The sequence below is a fragment of the Rhineura floridana genome, chromosome 5 (genome assembly GCF_030035675.1).
Source record: "Rhineura floridana isolate rRhiFlo1 chromosome 5, rRhiFlo1.hap2, whole genome shotgun sequence".
NCBI classification, from domain to species: domain Eukaryota; kingdom Metazoa; phylum Chordata; class Lepidosauria; order Squamata; family Rhineuridae; genus Rhineura; species Rhineura floridana.
Window position 1 is genome coordinate 93,078,592 of NC_084484.1, and position 25,772 is coordinate 93,104,363.

The 25,772-nt window shown below is 43.0% G+C and overlaps 1 protein-coding gene across 4 annotated transcripts in view; it reads left to right on the forward strand.

Annotated features, from left to right (window-relative positions):
• KDM6A (lysine demethylase 6A) overlaps positions 1 to 25,772 on the forward strand; it is a 242,894-nt gene that overhangs the window by 36,043 nt on the left and 181,079 nt on the right. The window contains exon 2 of one of the 4 annotated variants that reach the window (XM_061627505.1): positions 13,086 to 13,179. The exons of the other annotated variants lie outside the window; for them this stretch is intronic. Within the exon in view, the coding sequence (XP_061483489.1) occupies positions 13,099 to 13,179 (81 nt within the window). The 5' untranslated portion in view covers positions 13,086 to 13,098. The remainder of the gene's footprint in view (positions 1 to 13,085; positions 13,180 to 25,772) is intronic. 4 annotated transcript variants of the gene reach the window in all.

A 25,772-nucleotide genomic window follows, 5' to 3' on the forward strand; every position in this document is an offset into this window, starting at 1 on the left:
AGCAGGAAAAGTGCACTAAAATTGAGGTGAAAGCAGCATCTCTTTAGGACCCCAGGGATTGCTATTGTCTGGTTGGTCATAACTACTCACTTATCAATCACAGCTTTGACTAATTGGCTAATAACGCAGACAGGCAAGTGCAGCCAGGCTAGCTCATTTTACATAAATTGGTTGGACGGGTACCTGCGCATTTAGTTTCATACCTTTCTTTCTAGGAGGGCTAGAGAGTTTTTTTTTTTAATGAAAGCTCACGATTCTGGGCTACTGCTGGGGGTGCCATTACATGTCAGGGCACCTGTGGACAACAGGTTGGTGACATTTGACATTCATGCTATTTTGACATTCCAGATACTACCTCCCCCCCAAGAATAATAATTCTAATATCTGCAAATCTTATCTAATTTTCTTAACAATTTGATGGGTGAGGAAAGAACTGTATTATTGTGAATAATGTTGAAACCTGGAACCATTATTAAGTTAACAATAACTCCAGCTAAAGTTCTTCTTTTAGTTCACAAAAACAAAAGCCAACCTTAAAACAAACAAAAAACCTGAATGTAAAAAGCAGAAGCTCAGTTCAGACATGGCAAATATGGTTAAGATAGATTAATTGCAATTTCGTGAGACGCTGGAATTTATTAACTGGTTTATGATCAGGTGTAAACTAGAATCTGAAACCAAGGCTTTAATTGCTTTTGCAAACCACAGTTTGTGCTAACTTTGATTTATTTTAACATCTGGTAATGGCTGCCCTCCTTCTCTGGAGGCCATTGACCATAGAATTAGGAGTGCTACCTAGGTGGAAAGGGAGACTCCAGAAGTGATGCTTTTGATGGTTTCCTAAACACACCTTTACACATTATAATCCACCAGTAGGTCTGCTATGAGAGAGCTCTGAGTTATTCACAGCACAAGATAAAATTGAGACAAACAATTAAAATAATTTAAAATACTTTGTGGAGATTTTCTGGTGCTTTTTACTACTAGTTTATACTTTTTTCCCTTTTAAGCTCCCCCGTTCCATTCATTTCAAGCCAGTAGGAATCCTTTCCAGGTGGAGGAAGAGTATAGGTGTGTAGAGGCCAGAGAAAGAACTGTGAGTGGAGGAGGTGTCCTATTTACTATCCTTGGGACCTCCTGGGAAACGTTTGAAACCAAACCCTCTGTAGCCTGGAACTGGGTGTGTGCAGTGCAACTGAGTGGGAAACAGTTGTGGGCAGCCTGAGGAAGCTCCATCCATCTTGGTGACTACCCATAAATGCAAGCCTAGAGTAAGAGATATGGGGCATTGTCAGATGTTTCCAGAAACCCTCTCTATTGTGAGATTTTGGGGGTGAGTGTGAGTTTATCTGGGCCCTTGTTAAGAGCCAGGGTGGATGCATGGAGTCCTGGGTAAGCCAGGAGGCTGAGAAGGGAGGTGTGTCACGAGCAGAAGGAATTCATATTTGTCTATATTTGTTAGTAATTTCATAGAATCGTAGAGTTGGAAGTGGCCTATAGGAAAGTAGTATTGCATGAGATTTAGAAACTATACTTCTGTTAATGCAGCCTAAAATAGCATTTGCCTTTTTTGTAGCCACATCTCATTGTTGGCTCTTATTTCGCTTGTGATCAACAACAATTCCAAGATCATTCTCGCATGTAGTATTGCTGAGCCAAGGATCCCCTATCTTATAACTACACACGTGGTTTCTCTTTCCTACATGTAGAACTTTGCATTTATCCCTGTTAAATTTCATTCTGTTGTTTTCAGCCAGTGCTCCAGCCTATCAAGATCACTTTGAATTTTGTTTCTGTCCTTCAGGGTATTAGCTATTGCTCCCAATTTTGTATCATCTGCAGATTTGATAAGCTTCCCCTGTGTCTCCTCATCCAAATCATTAATAAAAATGTTGAAGAGCACTGGGCCCACAGCTGAGCCCTGCAGTACCCGGCTCATTACTCCTTCCAGTTTGAGAAGGAACCATTGATAAGCACTCTTTGAGTATGATTTTGTAGCCAACTGTGGATCCACCTGATAGTTCTTCCATCTATCCCACAAGTAGCCAGCTTGCTAATCAAAATATCATGGGGCACTTTGTCAAAAGCTTTGCTGAAGTTGAGATACATTATGTCTGCAGCATTTCCACAGTCCACCAGGGAGGTTACCCGATCTAAAAATGAGATAAGATTAGTTTGGCAGGATTTGTTCTTGACAAATCCATGTTGGCTTCTAGTAATCACTGCATTGATTTCAAGGTGCTTACAGATTGACTGTTTTATAATCTGCTCCAAAAATTTCCCAGGGATTGATGTCAGGCTGACTGGTTTATAGTTCCCAGGTTCCTCCTTTTTGGCCTTTTTAAAGATAGGGACAGCATTAGCTCTCCTTCAGTCATCCGGCACTTCACCCATCCTCCATGATTTCACAAAGATAATAGACAGTGGTTCCGAGAGTTCTTCAGCCAGTTCCTTTATTACTCTAGGATGCAGTTCATCAGACTCTGGAAATTTGAACTCATTCAAAGTAATTTGGCTCCACGAGCTAGAGGGAGCCCCAGCTGACGAAGCGTCAAGGCCCCAGCTGACAAAGCGTCAAGGCGAGTTCGGCAGCAGGGCGAGGAGGCCAGGGCCCCCCACTCTGCCCGTCTGTTCCCTGACCTCAACTAAACCGCAGTCTCCAACCCATTGACGTAATAAACCTTAAACAAAACTATGCAGGTAAGAAGCCAGCAGGGGTGTGGGGGCTTTCCAGTGTTTTGCACCGCCTGCAGCATGTACGACTATCTGCCTGTTGGACAGAAGTCGTGGGTGTGCTCTCTGTGCAATGAGCTCCTGGCTCTCCGGGAACGACTTCATTTCCTTGAGGCCAAGGTGGCGGACCTGGAAAAGCTGAGAGAGGCAGAGAGGTGTGTGGAGGAGGCCTTCAGGGACGTTATAGCTGTGTCCCACTCCAACGATGATAGCTCTCCTGCTATCATGGAGAACGATGGTCTCGGGGAAGGAGAGCATCCAGCTGAGGAAGAGGGAAACGATCCCTTAGAAGGGACCCATTTCTTGGGGGATGAGCAGCTATCCTCTCGTGCCGAGGATATATCTCCAGGGGGTGGAGGGATCCTTGTAGTGGGTGATTCGATCATTAGGAACATAGACAGTGGGGTGTGTGATGGGCGTGTAGACCGCAAGGTGTTTTGCCTGCCTGGTGCAAAGGTTGCGGATATCGCCCGTCGTTTAGATAGTTTGGTAGACAGTGCTGGGAAGGAGTCAGTGGTCGTGGTGCACGTTGGCACCAACGACATGGGGAAATGCAGCCGTGAGGTCCTGGAAGCAAAATTTAGGTTGCTAGGTAGGATGCTGAAAGCCAGGACCTCCAAGGTGGCTTTCTCTGAAATGCTACCGGTTCCACACGCAGGACCAGCCAGACAGGCCCAGCTTCGCAGTCTCAATGCGTGGATGAGACGATGGTGTCGGGTGGAAGGGTTCGGATTTGTTAGGCACTGGGGAACATTTTGGGACAAGCCGGGCCTGTACAAAAGGGACGGGCTCCACTTGAACCAGAATGGAACCAGACTGCTGGCACTTAAAATTAAAAAGGTAGCAGAGCAGCTTTTAAACTGACTGAGGGGGGAAACCCGACAGGAGCTGAGAAAGGTCCGGTTCGGAATAAACCTCCCCCCTGGGATAAAAACCAAAGAAATGATGAAATTTTAAAAGGGGTAGGCCTAGAAGTAGGCATTGTGAGAGCAGGGGCACAGGATATCAATTCAGAAGAGCAAAATTGCCACAGGCCTAACCACAAGTGCCAAAGACACTTGAAGAGAGACACTGCTTACAAGTGCCTGTACGCTAATGCTAGTAGCCTCCGAACCAAGATGGGAGAACTGGAGTGCTTGGTCTTAGAGAAGAGCATTGATATAGTGAGCATAACGGAGACCTGGTGGAATGGAGAAAACCAGTGGGATACGGTTATCCCTGGATATAAACTATATCGGAAGGACAGGGAAGGACGTATTGGTGGCGGAGTCGCTCTATACGTGAAAGAAGGCATTGAATCCAGCAAGCTCGAAACCCCAAAAGAGGCAGACTCCTCCACAGAATCGTTGTGGGTGGTGATACCGTGCCCCAGGAGGGACTTAATACTGGGAACGATCTATCGTCCCCCTGATCAAAATGCTCAGGGAGACCTTGAGATGAGATATGAAATTGAGGAAGCATCCAAACTAGGAAATGTGGTAGTAATGGGTGACTTCAACTACCCAGACATAGACTGGCTGCATATGTGTTCCAGTCATGACAAAGAAGCAAAGTTTCCAGATATTCTAAATGACTATTCCCTAGATCAGTTGGTCATGGAACCGACCAGAGGGACGGCAACCCTGGACTTAATCCTCAGTGGGGACCGGGACCTGGTGTGAGATGTAAGTGTTGTTGAACCGATTGGGAGCAGTGACCACCGTGCTATTAAATTAAACATACATGTAACTGGCCAATTGCCAAGAAAATCCAACACGGTCACATTTGACTTCAAAAGAGGAAACTTCACAAAAATGAGGGGATTGGTAAAAAGAAAGCTGAAAAACAAAGTCCAGAGGGTCACATCACTCGAAAATGCTTGGAAGTTGTTTAAAAACACTATCTTAGAAGCTCAACTGGAGTGCATACCGCAGATCAGAAAAGGTACCGCCAGGGCCAAGAAGATGCCAGCATGGTTAACGAGCAAAGTCAAGGAAGCTCTTAGAGGCAAAAAGTCTTCCTTCAGAAAATGGAAGTCTTGTCCAAATGAAGAAAATAAAAAAGAACACAAACTCTGGCAAAAGAAATGCAAGAAGACAATAAGGGATGCTAAAAAAGAATTTGTGGAGCACATTGCTAAGAACATAAAAACCAACAACAAAAAATTCTATAAATACATTCAAAGCAGGAGACCATCTAGGGAGACAATTGGACCCTTGGATGATAAGGGAGTCAAAGGTGTACTAAAGAACGATAAGGAGATTGCAGAGAAGCTAAATGAATTCTTTGCATCTGTCTTCACAGTGGAAGATATAGGGCAGATCTCTGAACCTGAACTAACATTTGCAGGAAGGGATTCTGAGGAACTGAGACAAATAGTGGTAACGAGAGAGGAAGTTCTAAGCTTAATGGACAATATAAAAACTGACAAATCACCGGGCCCGGATGGCATCCACCCGAGAGTTCTCAAAGAACTCAAAGGTGAAATTGCTGATCTGCTAACTAAAATATGTAACTTGTCCCTTGGGTCCTCCTCCGTGCCTGAGGACTGGAAAGTGGCAAATGTAACGCCAGTCTTCAAAAAGGGATCCAGAGGGGATCCCGGAAATTACAGGCCAGTTAGCTTAACTTCTGTCCCTGGAAAACTGGTAGAAAGTATGATTAAAGCTAGATTAACTAAGCACATAGAAGAACAAGCCTTGCTGAAGCAGAGCCAGCATGGCTTCTGCAAGGGAAAGTCCTGTCTCAGTAACCTATTAGAATTCTTTGAGAGTGTCAACAAGCATATAGATAGAGGTGATCCAGTGGACATAGTGTACTTAGACTTTCAAAAAGCGTTTGACAAGGTACCTCACCAAAGGCTTCTGAGGAAGCTTAGCAGTCATGGAATAAGAGGAGAGGTCCTCTTGTGGATAAGGAATTGGTTAAGAAGCAGAAAGCAGAGAGTAGGAATAAACGGACAGTTCTCCCAATGGAGGGCTGTAGAAAGTGGAGTCCCTCAAGGATCGGTATTGGGACCTGTACTTTTCAACTTGTTCATTAATGACCTAGAATTAGGAGTGAGCAGTGAAGTGGCCAAGTTTGCTGACGACACTAAATTGTTCAGGGTTGTTAAAACAAAAAGGGATTGCGAAGAGCTCCAAAAAGACCTCTCCAAACTGAGTGAATGGGTGGAAAAATGGCAAATGCAATTCAATATAAACAAGTGTAAAATTATGCATATTGGAGCAAAAAATCTGAATTTCACATATACACTCATGGGGTCTGAACTGGCGGTGACCGACCAGGAGAGAGACCTCGGGGTTGTGGTGGACAGCACGATGAAAATGTCGACCCAGTGTGCGGCAGCTGTGAAAAAGGCAAATTCCATGCTAGCAATAATTAGGAAAGGTATTGAAAATAAAACAGCCGATATCATAATGCCGTTGTATAAATATATGGTGCGGCCGCATTTGGAATACTGTGTACAGTTCTGGTCGCCTCATCTCAGAAAGGATATTCTAGAGTTGGAAAAGGTTCAGAAGAGGGCAACCAGAATGATCAAGGGGATGGAGCGACTCCCTTACGAGGAAAGGTTGCAGCATTTGGGGCTTTTTAGTTTAGAGAAAAGGCGGGTCAGAGGAGACATGATAGAAGTGTATAAAATTATGCATGGCATTGAGAAAGTGGATAGAGAAAAGTTCTTCTCCCTCTCTCATAATACTAGAACTCGTGGACATTCAAAGAAGCTGAATGTTGGAAGATTCAGGACAGACAAAAGGAAGTACTTCTTTACTCAGCGCATAGTTAAACTATGGAATTTGCTCCCACAAGATGCAGTAATGGCCACCAGCTTGGATGGCTTTAAAAGAAGATTAGACAAATTCATGGAGGACAGGGCTATCAATGGCTACTAGCCATGATGGCTGTGCTCTGCCACCCTAGTCAGAGGCAGCATGCTTCTGAAAACCAGTTGCCGGAAGCCTCAGGAGGGGAGAGTGTTCTTGCACTCGGGTCCTGCTTGCGGGCTTCCCCCAGGCACCTGGTAGGCCACTGTGAGAACAGGATGCTGGACTAGATGGGCCACTGGCCTGATCCAGCAGGCTCTTCTTATGTTCTTATGTTCTTAATTAGGTATTCCTTGACCATTTGTCAATCTCAAGCTGCAATCTTGCCCCTTCAACTTGTACTTCATGTTTGCCAGGAGAGCCATAGACCCTCTTTTGGGAGAAGACTGAGACACAAAGTGGGAATTGAGCACATCTGTCTTTGTCTTCCGTTATCATTATGCCATTCTCATTGAGTAGCTGAACCACCGTTTCTTTTCTCTGTCTTTTGTGATGGATGTTCCTGAAGAACACTTTTTGTTGCTTTTAGCATCTCTCGCTACCTTCAGCTCATTCTCAGCTTTAGCCTTCCTGAAGCCGTCCCTGCAGTTCTGTGTTACCTGTCTGTATTCTTACTTTGTGGCCTTCCTTCCTTCCTCTTCCTGTATTTGTCCTTATTTTTTTCCAGGTCATCTCGAGGCTTTTTGTGAAGCCACTTTGGCTTCTGCTGTCTTCCTCCTTTTGTCTGTTTTGGAATTGTGTGCAGTTGTGCCTTTAGAATTTACTTTTTTATAAACTCCCACCCATCTTGGATTCCTTTTCCCATTAGGGTTGCTTGCCATGCAGCCTTACTTATCATTATTCAGAGTTTATTAAAATCGGCTTTCCTGAAGTCCATGGTATGTGTATGGCTACTCTCAGCTTTTGCTTCCTTTCAGATCAAGAACTCAAGCATAGCGTGGTCACTTTCCCCCAGAGTTCCCATAACTGCCACTTCATCCACCAAGTCATCTCTGTTAGCTAGAATCAAGGCAAGGATAGCGGATCCTCTAGTTCAGCCTTTCCCAACCAGTGTGCCTCCAGATGTTGTTGGACCACAACTCCCATCTTCCTGACCATTGGCAATGCTGGCTGAGGCTGACAGGAATTGTGGTCCAACAACATCTGGAGGCACACTGGTTGGGAAAGGCTGTTCTAGTTGCTCCCTCCATTTTCTGTAGGAGAAAGTTATCTCCAACACAAGTCAGGAATTTTTTGGAGGGGCCGTGTTTGGTAGAATTTGTTTCCTAACAGCTTGCTGTCATGTGCGGTCTCCTGTAATTCTTCCTCGGGAGACTGTCCTCCAGTCTCATCCTCAAGTGCCTGAAAGTGGTTGCATAGTTTAATTGGTGCAGGGTGTCTTCTAGCTCTTCTGCTCTTAACTGTCACCCTTTTCCATAGAGTTTCCTCTACTTTGCTGTTCCTCTCCTCTTCTGCTTGAACATGGTGGTGTTCTCCCACCTCCTGTACTTCTCTTTGCTGCTGCTGTTCCAGCTTTCTAAGAATTCTTCATCTTCTCTTACACTCCTGGGTGTGGCCACCCGCTGCTCCAAGCTTCTCACTTTTTCTTCCAACAACTCCACGAGCTTACACTGGTTGCACATGTATGCCATGTTCTTCTCTGGCAAGAAAACAAACATTGCATGCATCTTTCAGATCACCACTGCTGAAGTGTCCTTTCCATCCATAATCACTATTACCTCTTGTTTCTTTTTTTCTACTTGCATTGGAATGGCCTGTGCCTTTTCATGTCCTCCTTGAAGGTTACGGAGAGCCCCACTGGTATGTGGTGCATGCTACAAGAATTTGTTTGGGGGGATCTCCCTGTTGACCTCCCTTGCTGAACTCTGCTACCAACTCCCGTTAGCTCACCCTGTTCGCTTGATCTCGCAGTTGGCTCACTTGTATATCTTTGGACGCTGAGACAGCTCCCTTGTATTAATGTTTCATTTATACATGTAACATTGCATGGTTTTTTAACATTTGTGTTTAAATGTCTGTTTAAGTTTTTTGTATATTACTTAGAGATATTTTTATATATTAAGTTGTATAGAAATAGTCTAAATAAATAAGCAAAATTATTTGTGATTGCACTCTTAAATTGTGACACTGAAGAGCTGATGACATTGAGGGAAGTCTTTTTGGCTAAATTAATAATATGAATCTAGATGGTTGCCGAAGAAAAACAGTTACAATGAAATAAGATTGTCTTTCCCTTGTAAATTTTAAGTGGCAATCTATTCTCCATCTTTCTCTTATCCTCCTTTTGGTTTGTCTTGGACTACACTTACTTGCTTTCTGAATTACAGTGCCCATAACTGTATTCGGAGCACTGTTGAGTGAAATTTTGCTGGATGAATTTGTTGAGACCCAAAGGTGCTTGTAGCAGTGTGCTCCATTCTTGCCCCCCTGCCGCATTTCATTGAACAAGTGTGAGTTGACTGGCTGGGTCCTCTTAAGTAGGCTATAAATATCTCCTAATGAAGAGGTGGGGTGGTCTTTGTTGTCTTAAAGGTGATAGCGTTGGGGCCTCTCCTGGAAAATGCCTCTGATGATTTCCTCATCTACCAGTTGGTTGCAGATATGGCCTTTTTGGGCACAGTTCTTGAAAAGGTGGTGCCCATGCAACATCAGTCACTCTTGGATAAAGAAGATTTTCTATATCCATTTCCGTCTGGATTCTGTCTTTGTTTTGGAACAGACTGCTTTGGTTGCCCTGATGGGTGACCCATACTTTGAGAAGGATGGGCAGCGGACTGTTCCAATTTTCCTGGACCCCCTCAGCAGCTTTCATTATCATAAAGTTCCATTGACCACAGCCTGAAATGATAAATATCTATATTATATTTAGGTATTGCTTGTAAATATCTATCTTATACTTAAGGTTATAACAGTGTTGATGACATGTGAAGGCAATTAGACATTCTTGGTTGTTATGCCATTCACATATACATAACAAATTAATAAGACCCAACTAGTGCCTATATTTAATAAATTCCTCACCTTCAGATATACCCCAATTATGGAAGCTCCACAAAGTATGGAAATCCATGGGCATAAGCCGTAAAAAGAATGATGTAAGAGAGGATTTGTCCCTTTCTTAATATTGCCTGTGGAGAGTGAGTAGGCTTGGGCTGCTATGTGTACAACCTTTCAATTGCTCTGACTTTGCAGTTCCATTTTGAAGAGCTCCTACTTCTCTGAGTAACTTGCTTTAGTAGCAGTCTGATGCTCCTCATGTGAAATGGCAGTGACTCCAACTAGCACTTCTGGATTCCAACTTGTCACTTGAATCTCAAGTGGCTTCTTTGGCTAAGAGTGTTTATGCCCAGCCTAGGCTGATTTGCCAGCTACAGCCATTCCTAGACTGGGATAGCCTGGTCACAATTCTCCATGCTCTAGTGATCTCCTGTCTGGACTACTGTAAAACACTATATGTGGAACTGCCCTTGAAGATAGTCTGGAGGCTGCAGCTAATGTAGAATGTGGCTGCCAGGCTGGTAAGTGGAACAGCCCATTGGGACAGTATGTCATTGTTCCTGAAAGCGCTGTACTGGCTGCCAGTAAGATACGAGGCCAAATTCAAGATGTGAGTAATGTATATAAAGCCCTAAATGTCTTGGGACCCCAGATACCCAAAATAGTGCCTTCCCCAGTATCAACTATCTCAGACCCTATGATTGGCAGGTGAGGAATTGTTGGTGTTGCTGCCATTGGGGGGCTGCCCGGTTGGCTTTGACCAGTGACAGGGCTTTTTTAGTGGCAGTTCCCCATTTGAGGAATGCCCTCCCTGGTGAGGTCCATCTGTCTCCCTTACTGACTTCCAAGAGGAATGTGAAAGCATTCCTGTTAACTCAGACATTTGATGGCTGAAAAAGGACACTGTTCCTGGCAACCCCGAGATTGTTGGCTGAAATACTGTTTTTACAATGTTGTAAATAGTGTTTTTTCTTTTATGTATTTACCCCCTGGGCTCCTTTGGGAGGCAGAGCGGGATATAAATTGAATAAATGATTCTGTTCACTCCTTGATTAACTCAAGGCCCTATTTTGCCTGCCCAGTCAGAGTCTCCCTTAAGCATTGCTGCTGGGATTGAGAGAAGCACAGTGGACTTGATGCAGTATAGGACTGTGGAGCAGATATCTGTTGTTCAGAGAGCGCTGCCTTATTTTAAAACTTAATTCTCCTATTTAATGAATAAAATAAGCATTTAATTAGGGTGGGGAGAGGGAATGACTTGAATCCATCAATCCTGGCTTATAAAAAGCTGCTGCTGAAGGGAAAGAACAGAGAAATGATGTTCAGCTCATTTTTGTTCAGAGGCTAGGGAGAGTTTAAAATCAGGTGAATTGAGCCAGTCATTAATAGAAGGAACAGCAACAGAAAATCATATAGTTGGAATTTGACTGAAAGTTGTCTTTTCTATTCTCTCTCTAATTTAGGATGAATCCTGAGCACATAAGAGTAAAGAATATCCTTCATAACAATTTGAATGTAAAGGGTTATGCTGGATACTAGTTTTCTATGTAACTGGAAATTTCCTATTATATGATTTTTTGGGAGGATGAGGTGAGTCCAGGGACTGGTGTGAAACCCAATCCCCTATTCACTTGGATCCTCATTACAACATCTGTGTTCTACGTCTGTAACAGGAACTGCTGCTTATTAGGGTTCTCCTGACCCTGCATTTGTGAAGATTAGAAACATACTTTAATAAAAGTGTGTTTTTCAAGATTTTAAAAATGTAACTATTATTGACCAATTAATTTCTGCTGTTTCTGACTCTTCTCTTTATGACTCTTATATCCAGGTACATTATTCTAGTAAAGAAATCACTGAATTAAATATGAGCTTTTCTACCATTGTCCTCAGTTGCACAAAGATTGAGGAATGTGCAACACAATGATGGGCTGTTTCTAGGTGCAGTTACAAATGAGGCTGTTAAGAGTTCTCACCTTTGTTTATTCTATTGGTGTATTTTCTTGTCAAACACATCTTTGCATTTACACAAGTTTGGATGTTAAAGCAGCAGAATTATTGTAATGCAAGTTCTATCACAAGGGAACTAGTGTTTAGTTTGGTGCCTATGAGAAGCAAGCAGGTGGCAGAATAACGTAAATGATTCAATATACTTTAAACTGAAATGCATTCTCTCCAGTCATTTTTGTTTGCTTCCTTCCTCTGCTCTCATATCATGCCCGCATACCCACAACAAGGCTGCTGTTGCTGGTCGTTTCACCAACTTAAATTCTTCAAATATTGCTTCCCTCTCTTTAAACAAAGGGAAGGAAGTGAAATGTCTTCTGTACCACTCTTCCCTTTTATTACCAGATTCTTTTTATTTCAATGGTGAATGCTATAGTCATAAAGGCTAATTTTAATGGAATACTCGGTAAAAGGCAAGCAACATGCAGGCACCAAGTAACAGAAAAGAATTCAAGACTTTACACTTGGTCTTCCAAATAAGAAAAATGCTAGTGCAGCCTTTCCCAACCTTTGGGTCCCCAGATGTTGCTGGACTACAACTCCCATCAGCCCCAGTCAGCATGGCAAATGGCCAGGAATTATGGGAACTGGAGTCCAGCAACATCTGGGGACTCAAAGGTTGGGAAAGGCTGTGCTAGCGCTTTGCTTTTCCAGTACTAGTAGCATTATCTGTGCTAACACAATCCATATCCAGTGCTTAGAATAAACTTATCCTGCTAGTATATTCATAGTGCCTTGGAAAAGTAATCAGACCCCTGACCAGTGCTCTCGTATTGCTGAATTACAAATGGTACATTGTAATTTCGTTCTGTATGGTATTTTATTTGGAAACACTGAAACTCAAAATCAATTATTGTAAGGTGACATTGGTTTTATGTTGGGAAATATTTGTAAGAAACATACAAAATTGAAATATGTTGCTTGCATAAGTATTCAACCCACACACATTAATACGTGGTAGAGCCACCTTTTTCTGCAATAGCAGCTTTAAGTCTTTTAGGGTAGGTATGTACCAGCTTTGCACAGAGTGTCAGAGGGAGTTTGGCCCATTCTTCTTGACAGATTCGCTCCAGGTTGTTCAGGTTGGTTGGACGTCGCTTATGGACCACAATTTTCAAAGAGCACCACAGATTCTCAGTGGGATTGAGATCAGGACTTTGACTGGGACACTGTCGGACATTCACCTTTTTGTTCCTGAGCCACTCCAATGTTGCTTTGGCCTTATGCTTGGGATCATTGTCCTGCTAAAAAGTGAATTTCCTCCAAACTTCAGTTTTTTAGTGGACTGAAGCAGGTTCTCTTGAAGTATTTCCCTGTATTTTGCTCCATCCATTCTTCCTTCAATTTTAACAAGATGCCCAGTCTGTGCTGATGAGAAGCATCCCCACAGCATGATGATGCCACCACCATACTTCATTGTAGGGATGGTGTGTCTTGAGGCATGGGCAGTGTTAGGTTTGCGCCACACATAGTGCTTTGAGTTTTGGCCACAAAGCTCTATTTTGGTCTCATCTGACCACAAAACCTTTTCCCGCATTGCAGGTGGGGCTGTCTCATGGTTTCTGACAAACTCCAGATGTGCTTTCAGATGGCATATTTTGAGTCACGGCTTCTTTCTTGCCACCCTCCCATACAGGTCAGTGTTATGCAGAGCTCTTGATATGGTTGACTGGTGCACCATTACTCCACTCCCAGCTTCTGAACTCTGTAGTTCCTTCAAAGTAATTGTTGGCCTCTCTCTGGCTTCTCTCACAAGTCTCCTTTTTGTTCTAGCACTGAGTTTTGAGGGACGGCCTTTTCTTGGCAGTGCCTGGATGGTGTGATGTAGCTTCCACTTCATGATTATTGATCCAGCTGTGCTCACTGGGATATCCAAACACTTGAATGTTGTTTTGTACCCTTTTCCTAATCTATGCATTTGTATTACATTATCTCTCACTTCTATAGAATGCTCTTTCGTGTTCATTTTCCTTCATATCCACAGCCTGACCAATGATCCTTCAACAGTGGCGTTTTTATCCTGACAATTTGACAGCAACATCTTCAAAAGCATACTTTATTTTCCGAGGGGCAGGGGAGATAATGGAGAAAAGGACAAGGAGTGCAGGAAACGAACAAGAGTATTTCAGCATTTCTGTTAGAAGGATAAGGGATGATAGCAAGGGGGAGCCACAGAACCTGTCTAGAGCAGCCTTTCCCAACCTTTGGGTCCCCAGATGTTGCTGGACTACAATTTCCATCATTCCTGAACATTGGCCATGGTGGCTTGGGGTGATGGGAGTTGTAGTCCAGGAACATCTGGGGACCCAAAAGTTGGGAAAGGCTGGTCTAGAGTATACAAAATGTATACCTGTCTAGAGTATACAAAAGTGACATTCCCTGACCTGAGCAGGCCTCCACTCCTTAGTTTTTCTGTACTTTAAAAATGTTTTTCTTCTTCCAATCAAAATGTGTTTGGGAAATGGAAGAGAATTTTCAGGATGTGTACCTAGTAAAGTGTGTGTGCATAATTTAAATTTATATCAATATCTATAGTGTGCGTGAGAGGCCTTATTTGGACAACACTCTAAGCCATAATTAATGTAAACTGTAGTCTATAAACCTTTGTTAAAGAGGAGTTACTTTACAGCTGAACTTATCTGAATTAATCTCTGTGTCAACTTCTCCATGGCTTTTGCTTATTATCCCAGTGGCCTTTGTGGCACCCTTTTCTGGGCAGTACTCAGTGTGTCAGTGGTATCACCAGCCTGCTTGCTATTGGCTGGCTGGGCGGATGTGCTGGGCGGGGAAACTTCATGGCATTTTCTTGGGAAATCTCATGGCACTTGGCAGCATCACCAGCCCACTTGCTATTGGCTGGCTGGACAGACACACAAAGCTGGCAGGTCTTTGCTTCTCATGTGATAGTTGTGATTTCTTCCATCACTCTTCTTTGTTCCTTTTCTCAATCACGAACAGAATTAACTCTCTCACTGCATCCCTTAAGCTTTGGCTGCAGTAAGTTTAACCACACATGCGAAAGTCATAAATTCTCCCCTTCCTCCTTTCTCTTTGCTGCTTTAAAAGAAAATGCATATCTCTCCCCCCCACACACACACACATTTCTTCCCCTTTTGCCCCACAAAACTGTAGCCTGTGCAGGGTAAAATAATCAGGCGAGAAGAACCATTGGAGAAGTATCTGTGAAATATATCTTCACTTTCCCCACCATGGTCACCTAAACAGCTGAGGATTTTTACTTTAAGACCCTCTGCAGGATAGATTCCCTGGGAAAAATCCATCCCACCCTGCTGATAAATCCATTAAAATACACTTGATTACATGTATGGAACACAGTTAGTAGTCTCCTATATCTTGGCAGGGGGAAGTGTAGGTAGTGGTCCCAGATGAATTGGGAGACAGCACTGTGGATTTGCCTATACATAAAAGCAGCCTGCCTGTCCTTGCCACTGAATGAATGGAAAGGTGTTGGTGTTGAGGTGTCCACTCCCAGGAACTGCATCCATCTTCTCTCCAGGGCCGGGCAGGTTGAGTTCTCTTTGAGGACATCTCTCCTTGTCTTGCAGATGTTGTGCCGGACAGTAGCAGGTCACGATGATGTCTGCCACAAGGTGGTCTTCAGCATCCAACAAGGTGTAATGAATCTCCATCTTCACTTTAAATGTCCAAAGTCTGTCTCCATGGGTAGCTGGGCTCTGCTAAGGTAGTAGTTGAAGTTATGTTCCACACTAACCTATGTAGACTTGTAAGAAGCCATTAGACATGGTTGCAAGGTGAGCACCTAGTAGGTGAGGATGAGGGAGTGCATGGGAACATCGCTGACAAGCACTCCTGACCTAGGGAAGTAGGTGCCAGCCTTCAGCTTATTGGCAGCTTATTGTTCAGAAAACAGCTGTATTGTGGTTCCTCTCTGAAATGCTAGCAGACACTTGCATGAAGCTGCCCTTGGCATCCACTTGCAGAACCATGCTGTAGAAGTACTTGTGGCTGTAGAACTCTGGACTGCGGTAGTCTGCAAACAAAATTTGGATGTGGGATGAATCCAATGCACCATTACCACAGGTAACCTAGCTCATAGAAGCCTTTGAGAACTTTTCTTTTGCTCCTGACCTTTATAACAGAGGTTCCCACCATGCGCGTCATTCAGGTGGTCTGCAGCATGACCACATTAAATATTGATACTGATTTTTAGTTGTATTTACATTGTTTCTTTTGTTAAGAGTCTATATGTTGATGCTAGAAGCCTCCAAACCAAAATGGGAGAACTGGAGTGGTTGGTCTTAGAGGACAGCATTGATTCAGTGAGCATAACAGAAACCTCGTGGAACAGAGAAAACCAGTGGGGACATGTTTATCCCTGGATGTAAACTATTTCGGAGGACAGGGAAGGATACATTGGAGGTGGTCCTCTCTATGCGTGAAAGAGGGCACTGAATCCAGTATGCTGGAAACCCCATTTTAGCATGTGTTTTTAAATTGCTTTTTAATTTTCTTAAAATAGTGTTTTTAAATTGTTTTTTGTGTTTTAAAATTTGTATATTTGTTTTTAATGTTTTTGATTGCTGTAAACTGCCCAGAGGGCGTGGGCTATGGGGAGGTATATAAATGTAATAAATAAATAATAAATAAATAAAAGAGGCAGACTGCTCCCCAGAATTATTGTGGGTGGTGATACGGCACCTCAAGAGTAACCTAGTACTGGGGATGTTTTATCATTCCCTTGATCAAAATGCTGAGGTAGATCATGAGATGAGAAATGAAATCGAGGAAAAATCCAAAATGGAAAATGTTGTAGCAATAAGTGACTTTAACTACCCTGACATAGACTGGCTAAATACGTGTTCCAATCACAACAAAGAAGCAAAATTTCTAGATACCCGAAATGACTGTGCCCTAGAAGAGTTAGTTATGAAGTGAGGCGACCTGGGACTTAATCTTAAGTGGCACCCAGGACCTGGTGCGAGATGTAAGTGTTGTTGAATCGATTGGGAACCATGACCATAGTGCTATTAAATTAAACATACATGTAAATGGCCAATTGCCAAAAAAATCCAACACAGTCATATTTGACTTTGAAAGAGGAAACTTCCCCAAAATGAGGGGATTGGTAAGATGAAAGACAAAGTCCAAAGTGGCCAATGTAACACCAATTTTTAAAAAGGGATCCAGGGGGGATCCTGGAAATTACAGGCCTGTTACCTTAATGTCTGTCCTGGGAAAACTGTTAGAAAGTATTCACTAACAGGCAAAAAACCTTGCGGTTTAAGAAAGTACCTATAGCCCACAGATATTTCTATCTAAAAAGCAGGGAAATTGGGCAGTTATAGTGAACGCACCAAGGGAGCAGGAGACCTGACCTCTGAGATATTGTATTGCTCTACACATTTGTCAAAATGCAGACAGAATTTGGGTTGGTCTTTCACAGTCCAATCCACTTCCTGTGTAGCTTGGAAGAATTTGTAACATGTGCCTCTGAGGATATAGTGAGTGGTAGTAATACCTGCCATCTCCAAAGATGGTGAATGACATTTTTGTATGTTTGTTGGTGTTCTTCTTACTTTGCTTCTTTCGTATGTTACTCCTGTTTCTACAGAGAATCTAACCTAGAAAATTATATTTTTCTCATTATTCATCCTAGAAATCTGTGTCAAATTTATTTTTATTAATTTCAAAGCCTTTGTATTGGTCAATGTCATATGATAGTGAAGACAGCCTTTTGTGTTTCAAACTGGAGGTCGTGCTCTATTTCTATTTTGGGTGCATTAACAGTTGAATCTGAAACTGCAGTTTGATGTAAAATCAGACTGATTACAAGATGTTGCTACTTAAGCAATGACTCTAGCTGTTGGGGAAAACAAACTTGTCCTGCTCAAGTTGCATGTTTTCAGCTTGCTATGCTTAAACCACTCCACTTAAGCAAAGGTGGGCATGGTCAATTAAAAACATAGAGCACACATAGAATTTTGCTAGAATGTATTTCACCTCCCACTTGTGCAAACTGAGACACTCCTCATGTCCACTGGAATCTATTCTGCAGAATAGTCAGTGCCATTATTCCACAATTGTTTTTGGAGTTTTTTTAATGTTGCAAAGTGTTGCTGTACTTCACATATTCACAGAAACAGAAGCAAAAAAAATGATGTACTATAGGAAACTTTACTAAAATTGCAAAGTAAATCACACATATTTAAAGCGACCATCTGAACTCTATCAACTGTCTTAATATTGTTGCTTCCTCCGTGCTAAAATTGTTGATGTGTGAGCGTTGTTGTGTGATAGCGAACGTTACTTTGGAGTTAAGTTGAGCAAGAAACTTCACAGAGGCTTGAGAAAGTTTTAAGAGTCTTTACTGAGACATTAAGGCTTAAGGCATAGTTCCCCCCCTTCTTCCCTCTTCAAAAGCAAAAGTAAGACAGACACTATAACATCAACAGTTAGACCTTTTCCCAAGCTGTTATCTCCCGTTACCATGACAACTACTGGCCTTGGATGTCTGCTCTCTCAGGCCAGGCACAGCAGATAAGGCTGCTTCTCCAGACACTTCTTGTAACTTTCCAGACTTTCAGACTTGATGGAAAAACACTCAGTGACAGTACAGTACAATGGTCAACATTCCCCCCTTTTTTCCCATCACGTCTGCAATTCATTACAACAATAACCATAATACATTTCTACAATACATCTTGCAATACATTTCAATACATTGCATCATACAGATTCAGTTTACAGTTCAGTACATTTCAGGACATCTAGCTAAAACTTTATTCAATCAAACTTCGGCTGAACACAAGTCAGATACAGTGTCTCAGGATCCATCTCAACCTCTTTATGCATTCCAGGACTGGTTATTAAACCCACAGTAAATCTTCCAGGCGGTTTGCCAATGTTGGATCTCTCAGAACGTCTCAAAGGCACTAGAGCTTCTGCTCTCCCAGCCCCCCTGTTTGAGCTGGTGCTTGGCACAGCTTGCTCAGGAAATTCCATTTCTTCAGCCTTGCGTTTCTTATTTCTACGTTTCCCACAAATGAGTTCATTTAATGCATCCCTGAGAGGAATTTGTGTCCCCTCCACCTTTACATCTAGATTTGGTTTAAATGTTTGTGCTTGTGTTTGTGGTTGTGTGTCAGCTGACCCTGTAAGAATGACTGTTTGCCTTTGATCCCAAGGCTTTTCTGAGACTTTAATGCTTCTGCTCAGAACTAATTGCTGTGTTTCTGGTATCCAAACTCTGAAATATGCATTCTGAAACCCCAGAACAAAACCCTGTTGTGCTCTGGGTGCAAGTTTGCCACTTCTCCTGTTTTGCGGTATGTGTACCCAACAACGTGCCCCGAATTTCTGAATGTGTTGCACTTTCGGCTTTCTCCCAGTGAGCTTCTCGTAGGGTGACATTTTAATAGCACTATGTAACGCCCGGTTGTGAATGTAATTCGCATACAGAATTGCCTCTGCCCAGAAGGAGTTCCCTAAACTGGAATCCATTAGCATGGCTCTCATTGCTTCCTGAAGCACCCTGTTTTTTCTCTCTGCGGTCCCGTTAGAAAACGGAGAATAAGGAGCTGTGAAACTTTGGCGTATTCCCTTACTCTCGAGGAAGTCACTCAATGCTTTGCTTGTGAATTCCCCTCCCTGGTCTGAGCGTATAGCCCCCACCATGGTGCCATGTTGAGTTTCGATTCTCTTAATGAACAGTTTCAGCTTCTGCTCAGCTTCACTTTTCTGCTTGAGCAGAAAAACATGACAAAATCTCGTAAAATCATCAAGCACCATAAAGAATCTCGCACCTCCACGTGAACTTTTTATTGGCCCTGATAAATCAACATGAACTAGCTGGTAGGGAGCTGTTGTGGTCCTTTCAGTCTCTCGGTTTATGGGTGCAATTGTCATTTTTGCTTTATGGCAAGCATCACAATCCATTAGCTGCCCACAGTCTTTTAACCACATGTTTTCACTATGCATAGGGGTTTTCTTAATCGTGTCAAAGTTTGCATGCCCCAGCCTCTGATGCCAATCATGGACGCAGCCCTGATGTGTCTGTGCCTCAGCATTTAACACAGCACACCCTGCTTGACTGCTCTTTATTACAAACTGTGAATCATTAAGGCTTCCCTGCATGCACACTTCATCTCCTCTCATTACATAACATTTGTCTCTGTCAAACAACACTGAAAACCCACAACTGGTCAGTTTTCTCACAGACAACATGTTATGAGACAGTTCTGGTACAAACAAACAATCTGACAGTATTCCAAGCTTATCAAATCTCACCAGTCCTCGAGCCTCCACATTTTTCCGCGATCCATCCGCTAGTTGAACAAAGTCCTGCACGTCTTCTGAAGTGTAAAACAAACTCCTGTCTGTAATTAATACATGGGACGCACCACTGTCAAGAATCCAGTCAATTTGTCCCAAATCTTGAGGCTTCTGTTTACAAACAAAGTTCACACTTCCCTGTTTCCAGCTACCTTCTCTGGAGTTTCACTTGACTGCACAGTCTCTCTGGAGATGCCCACGAGCCCCGCAGACATAACAAGCCTTTAGCCGCTGCTGCTCCTGCTTGTAATCCTGCTTGCTTCCGACAGCCTCCTTCGGCTCGGCACTTTTCTTCTCCTGCCTCCGCTGCCATTCCTGGGTCAATTTTTCCTCAATAAATTCAACGTTCAGGCCACCGTCAGGCATGGCTTCAATTCCCATAACAAAATTATTCCAACTCCCATCGAGTGAAGCCAGGATCAAATAGGTCTTCTGTAGGACAGAGTGCTCAACTCCACAATCCTGTAACTCAGCAAACAAGCGCCTGAATTCCGTGAGATGCTCACTCATGTCGCACTCACCTGTGAAGCGCATCTGATACAGCTTCCTTGCCAAACACAATTTAGATCCCGCGGTCTGTTGCACATGGATGCCCTCCAACCGGTCCCACATCTGTTTGGCGTTAGTAACATCTCTCACGTGTAGCAGTTGAGAGTCGGATAGAGCCAGTGTAATAAACGCCTGTGCCCTCACATCATTCCATATCCAGGCTGCTGAAAGGGGTGCTGGGGGTGTTCCTTCAATAGCTTCCCATAAATCCTCTTTTATCAGCAAAGCACGCATTCTTGGCCTCCAACTGCCATTCTTTTCTGTAAGTCTCTCCATTGGCAAGCCTGCACCAGACATGTTTACAGCAGCCATCTCTGCTCACCTTTGTCTGGTACAATCGATCAAGCTGCCCTCTGGATCTCCGTCTGCCGTTCAGACCAGCCACTTACTCCTGTGTAACGCGCTGTGGATCTGGGCCCATAACCCTGTTGATGTGTGAGCGTTGTTGCGTGACAGCGAACGTTACTTTGGAGGTAAGTTGAGCAAGAAACTTCACAGAGGCTTGAGAAAGTTTTAAGAGTCTTTACTGAGACATTAAGGCTTAAGGCATAGTTTCCCCCTTCTTCCCTCTTCAAAAGCAAAAGTAAGACAGACACTATAACATCAACAGTTAGACCTTTTCCCAAGCTGTTATCTCCCGTTACCATGACAACTACTGGCCTTGGATGTCTGCTCTCTCAGGCCAGGCACAGCCCAACACATATATCTTGTCTCTGTTATTTGGGCTGATTGCAGGTTTTGCCATCACTCACCATATGCTCAGAGGCACATGTTACCAAATTCTTCCAAGGTACACAGGGAGTGGATTGGACTGTGAAAGACCAACCCAAATTGTGTTTGCATTTTAAAAAATGTGTAGGGCAGTCCAATATCTCAGAGAGGAGTTCAGGTCTCCTGCTCCCCTGGTGCATTCACTATAGCTGCCCAATTTCCCTGCTTTTTAAAGTTTGGTAGAAATATCTGTGGGCTATAGGTACATTCTTAAACCGCAAGGTTTTTTTTGCATATTAGTGAATTTCCCTGCTTTTTAATCCGGGAGATAAGAAATGGGATCCTGCGCAAGTTTGCTGAGAATGGATTGATCATTTGCATGCTTATTGAGTTCAGTGGGATTTATTCCCCTGCAATCATGCTTAGGATAGGTGAAACTGACCACAGGGGATGGAATGGGGAAGAGAAGGAAGGGCAAGGGTAGGGAGGCGAGGAAGGTCAGAGTGGAGGAAGGGGATAGGTGAAACAGACCATGGGGGGAGGAGAAGGGGAGGGAGGGCTGTAGTGGGCAGGGGAGGAGGAGGAAGAAGGAAGAGGGGAGGGGAGGAATAAGAGGGGGAGGAGTGGGGGAGGAGAGAGGGGGAGGAGGAGCAGAAAGGTAGGTTTGATCATTTCCATGCTTATTGAGTTCAGTGGGATTTACTCCTGTGCAATCATGCTTAGGATAGGTGAAACTGACCATGGGGGGGGGGGAGAAGGAGGAGAAGAGGGAGGGGAGGAAGAAGGGAGAGGAGAGGGAAGGAGGGGATTGGAAGGGGATGGGGGAGGGAAGAGACGAGGGAGGAGATAAGAGGGAGGAAGAGAGCAGGGCAGGTTTGATCATTTGCATGCTTTTTGAGTTCATTGGGTTTTACTGCTGTGCAATCATGCTTTTAGGATAGATTAAACTGACCTGGGGGAGGAGCAGGGAGGAGAGAAGGGTGGGAAAGGGGAGGGGAGGAGATTGGGTGGGTTGGCATTGGGCAGAGGGGAAGCCCCTTTGCTTTCTAAAAGGAGAACATTGTGAATAGTATTATACTTTTTCAGGGGTTCCCCCACCTTTTTACTCTACAGCAGGCATATTTAGCCTGCCACCCAAATTTAAACCAAAGCTGTCCCTGTCCACATTTACACCAGGCCTTTATTTCACTTTGGACTGTCATGGCTTCTGTCAAAGAATCCTGGGAAGTGTAGTTAATGATGGGTGCTGGGAGTTGCTAGGAAATGTCTCTGTTCCCCTCACAGAGCTTCAATCAGAGTGGCTGACTATTAAACCAGTCTGGCCACTGGAGCTCTGTCAGTGGAATAGGAGTCTTCTCTCAGCACCCTTCACAAACTACACTTCCCAGGATTCTTTGGGGAAGCCATGACTGTCTCAAGTGAAATAAAGATCTGGTGTGGGTGTGGCCTCCTGATTAGGCAAGCCAAGCAGCTGTGAGTCTGGCTTCTGGAACACTGATTCTTACTGAGCATGCCTGAGCTTATCGTTGACTCCAATGGTAAATTTCTTAAATTAATTAAAAACTGGCCAGGCATTTTTTTAACTTTTAAACTGTAGAAGATGAACGTCAGAGTATGGGGCAATGCCGGTAATAGGATTGCAGGTACTCTGTGAACATAGCTGATTTTGAATTAATTTCAACTTACTGATTATGGGAACACTGACAGAAAAAAGTCTGACAGCGGTCTGTTTTTTTTTCTCTTGCTTTTTACAGTTTGAACTCTTGGTTCTCTGTGACTGTTTTGTGTATTGCCATGAAAATTTAGAGGGCTGTTAAGCAAGTGTTTCTGAGTTGAGGACTATATGTTTTGTAAGGTTTTGTTTTGAAATGAGCTTATGGAATGCATCAGAATGGCATGGGGGTTATTTACAATTTAACATTGCGAAATGGAAAACATCCATGTTGGCTGTAGAATACAACCACTCTTGTGGCTGTATAATTATTGTTGTTGTTATGTGCCTCATAGTCGACTACGACTTATGGCGACCCTATGAATCAGTGACCTCCAAGAGCATCTGTTATGAACCATCCTGTGCAGATCTTGTAAGTTGAGGTCTGTGGCTTCCTTTATGGAATCAATCCATCTCTTGTTTGGCCTTCCTCTTTTTCTACTCCCTTTTGTTTTTCCCAGCATTATTATCTTTTCTAATGAATCATGTCTTCTCATGATGTGTCCAAAGTATGATAACCTCAGTTTTATCATTTTAGCTTCTAGTGATAGTTTTGGTTTAATATGTTCTAACACCCAATTCTTTGTTTTTTTCGCAGTCCATGGTAACCGCAAAGCTCTTCTCCAACACCACATTTCAAATGAGTTGATTTTTCTCTTATCCGCTTTTTTCACTGTCCAACTTTCACATCCATACATGGAGATCGGGAATACCATGGTCTGAATGATCCTGACTTTAGTGTTCAATGATACATCTTTACATTTGAGGACCTTTTCTAGTCAGCTGCCCTCCCCTGTCCTAACCTTCTGATTTCTTGACTATTGTCTCCATTTTGGTTAATGACTGTGCGAAAGTATTGATAATCCTTGACAAGTTCAATGTCCTCATTGTCAACTGTAAAGTTGCATAAGTTTTCTGTTGTCATTACTTTAGTCTTTTTGACGTTCAGCTGTAGTCCTGCTTTTGTGCTTTCCTCTTTAACTTTCATCAGCATTCGTTTGAAATCATTACTGGTTTCTGCTAAGAGTATGGTATCGTTGCATATCTTAAATTACTGGTATTTCTCCCTCCAGTTTTCACACCTTCATCTTGGTCCAATCCTGCTTTCTGTATGATATGTTCTGCGTATAGATTAAATAAATAGGGTGATAAAATACACCCGTCTCACACCCTTTCCGATGGGGAACCAATTGGTTTCTCCATATTCTGTCCTTACAGTAGCCTCTTGTACAGAGTACAGGTTGCGCATCAGGACAATCAGATGCTGTGGCACCCCCATTTCTTTTAAAGCATTCCATCGGTTTTCATGATCTACACAGTCAAAGGCTTTGCTGTAATCTATAAAGCACAGGGTGATTTTCTTCTGAAATTCCTTGGTCCGTTCCATTATCCAACGTATGTTTGCAATATGATCTCTGGTGCCTCTTCCCTTTCTAAATCCAGCTTGGACATCTGGCATTTCTTGCTCCATATATGGTAAGAGACTTTGTTGTAGAATCTTGAGCATTACTTTACTTGTATGGGATATTAAGGCAATAGTTTGATAATTACTGCATTCCCTGGGATCCCTTTTCTTTGGAATTGGGATGTATATGGAACGCTTCCAGTCTGTGGGCCATTGTTTAGTTTTCCATATTTCTTGACAGATTTTTGTCAAAATTTGGACAGATTCGGTCTTGGTAGGTTGTAGCAACTCTATTGGTATGCCATCTATTCCTGGTGATTTATTTCTTCCAAGTATTTGAAGAACAGCTTTCACCTCCCATTCTAAAATTTCTGGTTCTTCATCATACGGTTCCTCTGTTAATGAATCTGTCATCCTGGCATCTATTTTATAGAGTTCTTCATTGTATTGCTTCCATCTTCCTTTTATTGCATCTCGGCCAGTCAGTGTGTTCCTCAGTTGATTATTCAACATTCCTACTCTTGGTTTAAATTTCCATGGCTTCTGCAAGGGAAAGTCCTTTTTCACTAACCTATTAGAAATCTTTGAGAGTATCAAGCATATAGGTAGAGGTGATCCAGTGGACATGGTGTACTCAGGGATTGGTTCAGTAGCAGGAAGCAGGGAGTAGGAATAAATGGACAGTTCCCCAGTGGAGGCTGTAGAAAGTAGAGTCCCACAAGGTTCGGTATTGGGATTGGTGTGTTTAAACGTGTTCATTTAAAATCTAGAGTTAGGGGTGAGCAGTGAGATGGCCAAGTTTGCTGATGCTACCAAATTGTTAAAATAAAAAGAGAATGCGAAGAGCTCAAAAAAGACCTCTCCAAAATGAGTGACAGACGGAATGCCTTCAAGTCGTTTCCGACTTATGGCGACCCTATGAATAGGGTTTTCATGGTAAGCAGTATTCAGAGGTGCTAAAATGGCAAATGAAATTCAATATAAACAAGTGTAAAGTTATGCATATTGGAGTAAAAAAAAAATCACATATACGCTCATGGGGTTTGAATTGGCAGAGACTGACCAGGAACGAGACCTTCGAGTTGCAGTGAATAGCTCAGTGGAAGTGTTGATCCAGTGTGCAGCAGCTGTGAAAAAGGCAGATTTCATTGTAGGGATTATTAGGAAAGGTATTTAAAATAAAACTGCTGTGATACCATAATGCTGTTGTATAAATCTACATTGCAGTTGCATTTCGAATACTATGTACAGTTCTGGTCATCTCGCTTCAAAAAAGATGAAGAGTTATAAAAGGTTCCAGGAAGGGCAACCAGAATGATCAAGGGGATGGAGCAACTCCCTTACGAGGAAAGGTTGCAGCATTTGGGGCTTTTTATTTTGTAGAGGAAAGGCGTGTCAGAGGCTATATGATAGTAGTGTATAAAATTACGTTTGGCATGGAAAAAGTGAATAGAGAATTTTTCTTCCTCTCTCAACACTGAAACTTGTGGACGTTCAGTGAAGCTGAATGTTGGAAGATTCAGGAGAGAAAAAAGAAAGT